Below are 7,845 nucleotides of genomic sequence, written 5' to 3' on the forward strand. Positions count from 1 at the left end.
CCCGTGAGCCATGGCTGCTGAGCCTGCGCGTCCGGAGCCTGTGCTCCGCAGCGGGAGAGGCCACAACAGTGAAAGGCCCATGTACTGCAAAAAACAAAACAAACAAAAAAACAAAACAAAACAAAAAAAAAACAGGCAACTAAGAGATATGAGTCTTGCACAACCCATAAGTACTTTTATATGTAGTCATACTCAATTTCTTTACTTTGATCTAGAGAGGAAAACTGAGATAAAGCAGGTGAAGAACTGACCAAGATTATACAATGAGGCAGCAATGGAATCCATGGGGGACATCAGCTTTTCTGATTTCTGCTCTGACCATGAAGTCATGTTGCCTATCAGCTATCTGTCTTACCACTTTCCCCATAGAAGTTCTCTATTAAACAGGGGTACCTGTATGTTACAGTAATTTTTTTTGGAGATGAAGGAGACTTGAACAGGGAAGAAATCATTGGGCTGCCCAGCAATGCTGAACTCAAGGCTGCCACTCTTATTTTTGGCATCAATCACTGGCAGGCACCACTCCAAGGTATTTCGTCGACTGTCATGTCGATATTCGCCATCAATCTCACCAATCACCGGTGCGCCGACACCAGATCTGTCACAAGAAACATCCGTGTCAAGTTAGCTGTCCAGAGCTAGAAGAACTATGCCAAGGAAATCGAGCCCCAAATTCGATTATGCTCCTCAAATTCTGCCCACTTTTATATAGTCCTAGAAAAAATTAGACTCCCTGATAACTTCAAGGACCCTTACCTTGGCCAAGGGTCTCATTCATTCCTTTTGTAGGTACAGATATATGCAACCATAAATAATGGGCAAACATAGTCCTGGGCTGCTCCAACTTATGGACTAGATCTGGAGCTGGCAGGGGACTGAGACTGACAAATGTGTAAAGTGGGATGTATTTCCAAAAATACTGCACTAATGGTTTGCTGCCTTGTCATGATGGAATTTTAACATAGTGTAGCTCTCTTCATAGATGCCAATGAGGGGAAAAACAAGTTGATAATAACAGTGGGGGAGAACTTAAACACCATTATTTGGTTATTTAGAATGGAGAAGAATTTGGACCTTTGAGGGGATGTTTTTAAAAGATTTTAGAAGGTTTTAAAACTTATTGTAGTTGATGCCAGTGGGTTTGATTTATAATCCAGTAACTGAACTTTTATTTAATAAGTGAAAGCACAATTACCCCTGGGCAAAGTGTGAACGTGATGGGAAAGAGAGATATTACATAGTTGTCCTTAGTCTGCAGGAGAACCAGGGCTAGTCAGGACGCACTGTGCATCCCCGCACACGGCTGACAGGCAGTGCCAGCTACTCCTACACACTCTAAATTTACCATCTTTTAATTCACCAGTGACATCCAATGTTTGCATTAAAGGCAGGGTAAATAAGGGAGACAAAGAAAACTTTAAGGGTGATATAACACAATTAACTCTTCCCTATCAGTTTTATGGTCCCAGTTGTATATATGTTTCTTCCCTTTGCCCTTGTTCCAATTCTGATTCTGAGATCTTCTAATTTGATCAGTTCTAGACAATAGGGTAAAATGCTGCCTTAGGGTCTCTTCTGGAGACTATTGCAAAGTTGAACTAAGACACAGGAAACCACCATAACCACAATTATAGGGTAGATGGAGAGGCCTAAAACTTGTGGCATCCTAAAAATAGTCTAGTAAAATAAATCTTGACAAAATAAAACCCACACCTGTCACCAACGCCCAAGTCTCACAATGGTTCAAGGCAGCCATCTATTGTTCTGAAATAATAACCAAGCTGTGAAGAATAAGATGATTAGCCCATTAAAGGGGATATTGCGTATTTTAAAAAATGGAAATAAGAACGACTAAAACCAGACCTGGCCATGTAAAGGCCTGAATCAAACTACAAATAAATTAGATTTAATTTTAATTCAAATTAAATTAAAATTAATTTGAACAAAATTACAGATTAAATTAGAACCATTTTCTCTGTAATAATAACCGAGCAATTTAATAGTACAAACACACTAAGAATTCACTTACTGGGTATTCATAATTAAGCCCTGTACTTAATCATGGGGGTGCTGAAAGGCAGAGGAGAGAAGCAGGGATTCAATGGTGAAGTAATAATAGTTCAGTCACTAGAAATGCTAGTGAGGAGATAAACTTAAAGTAGAGAGTATTTCCAGATGATCCTAGAAAGCAGGCCATTTAAGCACACATCAAAAACTTACCGGAACTAAACTTCTGGGGGGGATGCATATTTTTGTTATCTTAATTGTGATGATGGTGCATACATGCCAAAACTTATCAAACTTTATAATTTAAATATGTGTAGTTTATCACATCAACTATACCTCAATAAAGCTGTTAGAAAATTTACTGAAACTAATGTAGATATCTTGTTTCAGCAAGAATAGTACCCTTGAAAACATAACCTCGGGCTTCCCTGGTGGCGCACTGGTTGAGAGTCCACCTGCCGATGCAGGGAATACGGGTTCGTGCCCCGGTCCGGGAGGATGCCACATGCCGCGGAGCGGCTAGGCCCGTGAGCCATGGCCGCTGAGCCTGCACGTCCGGAGCCTGTGCTCCGCAACGGGAGAGGCCACAACAGTGAGAGGCCTGCGTACCGCAAAAAAAAAACAAAAAACAAAAAAACCCACATAATCTCATCTTTAGCTGAAAATTTAGAGAACAAAGTGAAAAAGAAAAATTCAGTCTGACAGACTCAATTCCTTTAAGAGTTGCAAAACAAAGCAGAGAAAGTCTGACTGAGAATTGGCTCCTCCTTCTGGAAACCTTAATTACTACATGAATAATCTGAAGACCAATATCTGAAAACACAGCCCTAGAACTATAACCAGCTTTGCTTGTTTGGCTTTAAAATCAGTAATATCCACTCCTTTAAAAGTGTACAGCTCAATGCATTGACAAATGTATCTTGTAAGCACCATTACAATCAAGTCATAGAACATTTCCATCATCTCCAAAAGTTCCTTTGTGCTCCTCTGCAATCAAATGCTTCTTTTCTTTGCAATCAAATGCTTGACTTCTGTTCCAAGAGTAACACCTTTTCAGAATGTCTTATAAGTGGCATCATATAGTAAGTATGCAGCCTTTTGTACCTAGCTTCTTTCACAACTGACCTTTATGAGAAACAAATATCTTAGAATGGATAGCCAGCTAAGTGCTGCCTCCAAAATGAGTTCCAAAAGACTAGTTCTATAAGCTCGCTATAGAAAAAATGATTATGTGGGGTACTTACGGGAGTGGGATGGTGATAACCACATCATTCAGTTCTAAATTATCTTCTTGTAGCTCATATTCTATGTTGACATCACAACCATTTCCACTTTCTGAGGGCCAGCAATTAACTGAAGAGAAAAGCAAAGCAGGTATATTAGTACATTAGAAAAAGAATGGAGGAAAGTTAAGATGGCAAATCAAAACTGACAACTGCAGGCCTTAAACATCCTAGTGTAAACTACTAAAAATAATGGTTTCAAAATTAAAGGTGTTTAAAATTTAAGCTACTTATTACCAAAATACACTAAATATAGCACTGAGTCCATTCTGAAAGGTCATTTTGTCAAAAAGAATTGTGGCAATGAAGAATGTACAAGCCAGGGCTATTTCTAGTTCTCAGTGCAGTCTAGCTTAGTAGGACTGGCCAGAGGCACTTACTTGTCAGTGGAATAAAAGATTCCTCTGTGGTTTGTAGTCTCCACTTTAGCACCCCAACGTCACTACTGACCGGAAATGACTTCTCTGGATTCTTCAAGCCAATTAGAGATTCTGCAGTGAAAAGTTTTTTATCCACATTTGGATGGGTCTGAAATGAGAAGGGAAAGAAAACTTCTGAGGTTCAGACATTATATGACAGGAAATAAATTCTTTTTGGTCTTACATGGCCCATAATCTAAACATCTAAAACAGGGTGCCTAAAAAATTCCAATTATTTTTGATTTTGAAGAAAGATTTCCCTTCTTCAAAGACTTTTAAAGATTTAAGACATTTAAAAAATAGTAATAAAGTAATTTCAACTCTAAGCCATTTTGTTTGTAAGTAACAAGTTAGTAACTTTGTAACTGAAAAAGTTAAAAGACCATTAACCAAGTCCTTTACAAAAATACTTCATAGGGAGCAGCCTGATGGTGAGGCCAAGCTTGCCAAACAGAAGACTAGGGTCAGATGTTGATCAGCTGGCTGGGTCACATAGCAGTCCTGGCCTTATACTAAGGAGACAGGAGAGGGAAAAGCTCTGTGGAAAGTTTAGTTGCAATTTTGCCTAAAGAGCTAAAGTTGTTCAAACTCAGGCCAACTAAGATGGACTTATCTTTTTAAAAGAAGTCACATTAGGAGAAAAAAGGAAAAAGAAGTAACTTTTGGATAGCAGACTACATAGACTTTACAAGCCAGCAAAGGTACTGTCAAATAATATAAGCACTACTTCCAAAAGACAACTGTGTGCTGGTTATGAGTGGAATAAAACGTAGACAAAACTACTTTCTTCGCTGAAAAGGCTTTGTTCTCGTGACAACAGATATAAGATCAACCATCTAAATAAACTGTAACAAGAACAACTGTAATAATATAAAGAAGGTCTCTTACATAGCCAGGTAGGTGGAACATACATACTCATTTTTAAGAATTTTATGTACTTTTCAAATATACCATTAGATATTGCCCTTCAGCTAACAAAACAAGCACTGGCAGTTTATATAGCAGCAGAATGAGTAAACTTAGTGTCATAACCTGCTTTAATAAAATACCTCCTGGGCTTCCCTGGTGGCGCAGTGGTTAAGAATCCGCCTGCCAATGCAAGGGACACGGGTTCGAGCCCTGGTTCGAGCCCTGGTCCAGGAAGATCCCACATGCCACGGAGTAACTAAGCCTGTGTGCCACAACTACTGAGCCTACGCCCTAGAGCCCATGAGCCACAACTACTGAGCCTACGCCCTAGAGCCTGTGAGTCACAACTACTGAGCCCACATGCCACAACTACTGAAGTTCAGGTCAGTTCTAAATTATCTTCTTGTAGCTCATATTCTATGTTGACATCACAACCATTTCCACTTTCTGAGGGCCAGCAATTAACTGAAGAGAAAAGCAAAGCAGGTATATTAGTACATTAGAAAAAGAATGGAGGAAAGTTAAGATGGCAAATCAAAACTGACAACTGCAGGCCTTAAACATCCTAGTGTAAACTACTAAAAATAATGGTTTCAAAATTAAAGGTGTTTAAAATTTAAGCTACTTATTACCAAAATACACTAAATATAGCACTGAGTCCATTCTGAAAGGTCATTTTGTCAAAAAGAATTGTGGCAATGAAGAATGTACAAGCCAGGGCTATTTCTAGTTCTCAGTGCAGTCTAGCTTAGTAGGACTGGCCAGAGGCACTTACTTGTCAGTGGAATAAAAGATTCCTCTGTGGTTTGTAGTCTCCACTTTAGCACCCCAACGTCACTACTGACCGGAAATGACTTCTCTGGATTCTTCAAGCCAATTAGAGATTCTGCAGTGAAAAGTTTTTTATCCACATTTGGATGGGTCTGAAATGAGAAGGGAAAGAAAACTTCTGAGGTTCAGACATTATATGACAGGAAATAAATTCTTTTTGGTCTTACATGGCCCATAATCTAAACATCTAAAACAGGGTGCCTAAAAAATTCCAATTATTTTTGATTTTGAAGAAAGATTTCCCTTCTTCAAAGACTTTTAAAGATTTAAGACATTTAAAAAATAGTAATAAAGTAATTTCAACTCTAAGCCATTTTGTTTGTAAGTAACAAGTTAGTAACTTTGTAACTGAAAAAGTTAAAAGACCATTAACCAAGTCCTTTACAAAAATACTTCATAGGGAGCAGCCTGATGGTGAGGCCAAGCTTGCCAAACAGAAGACTAGGGTCAGATGTTGATCAGCTGGCTGGGTCACATAGCAGTCCTGGCCTTATACTAAGGAGACAGGAGAGGGAAAAGCTCTGTGGAAAGTTTAGTTGCAATTTTGCCTAAAGAGCTAAAGTTGTTCAAACTCAGGCCAACTAAGATGGACTTATCTTTTTAAAAGAAGTCACATTAGGAGAAAAAAGGAAAAAGAAGTAACTTTTGGATAGCAGACTACATAGACTTTACAAGCCAGCAAAGGTACTGTCAAATAATATAAGCACTACTTCCAAAAGACAACTGTGTGCTGGTTATGAGTGGAATAAAACGTAGACAAAACTACTTTCTTCGCTGAAAAGGCTTTGTTCTCGTGACAACAGATATAAGATCAACCATCTAAATAAACTGTAACAAGAACAACTGTAATAATATAAAGAAGGTCTCTTACATAGCCAGGTAGGTGGAACATACATACTCATTTTTAAGAATTTTATGTACTTTTCAAATATACCATTAGATATTGCCCTTCAGCTAACAAAACAAGCACTGGCAGTTTATATAGCAGCAGAATGAGTAAACTTAGTGTCATAACCTGCTTTAATAAAATACCTCCTGGGCTTCCCTGGTGGCGCAGTGGTTAAGAATCCGCCTGCCAATGCAAGGGACACGGGTTCGAGCCCTGGTTCGAGCCCTGGTCCAGGAAGATCCCACATGCCACGGAGTAACTAAGCCTGTGTGCCACAACTACTGAGCCTACGCCCTAGAGCCCATGAGCCACAACTACTGAGCCTACGCCCTAGAGCCTGTGAGTCACAACTACTGAGCCCACATGCCACAACTACTGAAGTTCAGGGACCTAGAGCCCGTGCTCTGCAACAAGAGAAGCCACCTCAATGAGAACCCCATGCACCACAACAAAGAACAGCCCCACTCACTGCAACTAGAGAAAGCCTGTGTGCAGCAACGAAGACTCAACGCAAACATAAAATAAAATAAAAAAATAAATTTAAAAATAAAATAAAATACCTTAGTTTTAAAACTTTGTTTTTTTTTTAAACTTTGTTGTTTTTAAAATTATATTTCAAGCAACATCCTAAATGAATTTACTCTTTGCATAAGAGTAACAAATATGCATCTCTTTGTACCTTTGTTAGTGAGTATGAAGTCATTTATTAGATTTCAAAATGACCTTTCACTCAATTCCAGTATTAAAAGGCCATACTAATACAGCTGCTGTCAATCATTCCCAACTGGCTTGGGAAGGCATTTATCAATTCAAGGCTTCCACTGTAGGTAATAAATTAACTTCTTTCCTATGCATCTAGAATGGCACTAGTTATATAAGTTAAATAATCTTCTGTGTTCTATGGTGCATACAAGGAACTCCAGTTGAGAAAGACTGTGTTAGGTAGACAAAAGCCTTAATACTCCCTCATCAAAAGCCTCTACACACCTGCAGCTGCACCCCTTTCTTGTCTTCATTTTCCACATGAAGACGAATTCGGCCAAATTTATCATCTGAGATCCTAAGCATGATCATGCCATGCAACTCCATATTCTGTAATCCTCCATCTCGTCCACAGGTTAGTGTGATCTTTTCCTCAATCTTCATGTGCACACTGTAGAGAAAGAATGATAAATCTGCTCAGACAGGTAAAAACCAGAACTCCCTTTCTCCAGGGTTTAATGGTGATTAGCCATCAGCAACTTATTTAAAGGTGCTGCAGCCATATGTATCAAAATTTAAAGCATTATATAAACCATCACATTTAGAATGGATAAACAACAAGGTCCTACTGCACAGCACAAGAAACTATATCCAATCTCCTGGGATAAACCATAATGGAAAAGAATATTAAAAAATAATGTGGGGACTTCCCTGGTGGCACAGTGATTATGAATCCACCTGCCAATGCAGGGGATACGGGTTCAAGCCCTGGTCCGGGAAGATCCCACATGCCGCGGAGCAACTA

The 7,845-nt window shown here is 39.1% G+C and overlaps 1 protein-coding gene across 1 annotated transcript in view; it reads right to left on the reverse strand.

Annotated features, from left to right (window-relative positions):
* ARCN1 (archain 1) overlaps nucleotides 1-7,845 on the reverse strand; it is a 34,779-nt gene that overhangs the window by 3,173 nt on the left and 23,761 nt on the right. The window contains exons 7-9 of the mRNA XM_007124167.3: nucleotides 5,394-5,541; nucleotides 3,252-3,360; nucleotides 394-598 (exon numbers count right to left, since the gene is read on the reverse strand). Of these exons, the coding sequence (XP_007124229.1) occupies nucleotides 394-598; nucleotides 3,252-3,360; nucleotides 5,394-5,541 (462 nt within the window). The remainder of the gene's footprint in view (nucleotides 1-393; nucleotides 599-3,251; nucleotides 3,361-5,393; nucleotides 5,542-7,845) is intronic.

This window comes from Physeter macrocephalus, chromosome 16 (assembly GCF_002837175.3).
Source record: "Physeter macrocephalus isolate SW-GA chromosome 16, ASM283717v5, whole genome shotgun sequence".
In the NCBI taxonomy this organism is placed as follows: domain Eukaryota; kingdom Metazoa; phylum Chordata; class Mammalia; order Artiodactyla; family Physeteridae; genus Physeter; species Physeter macrocephalus.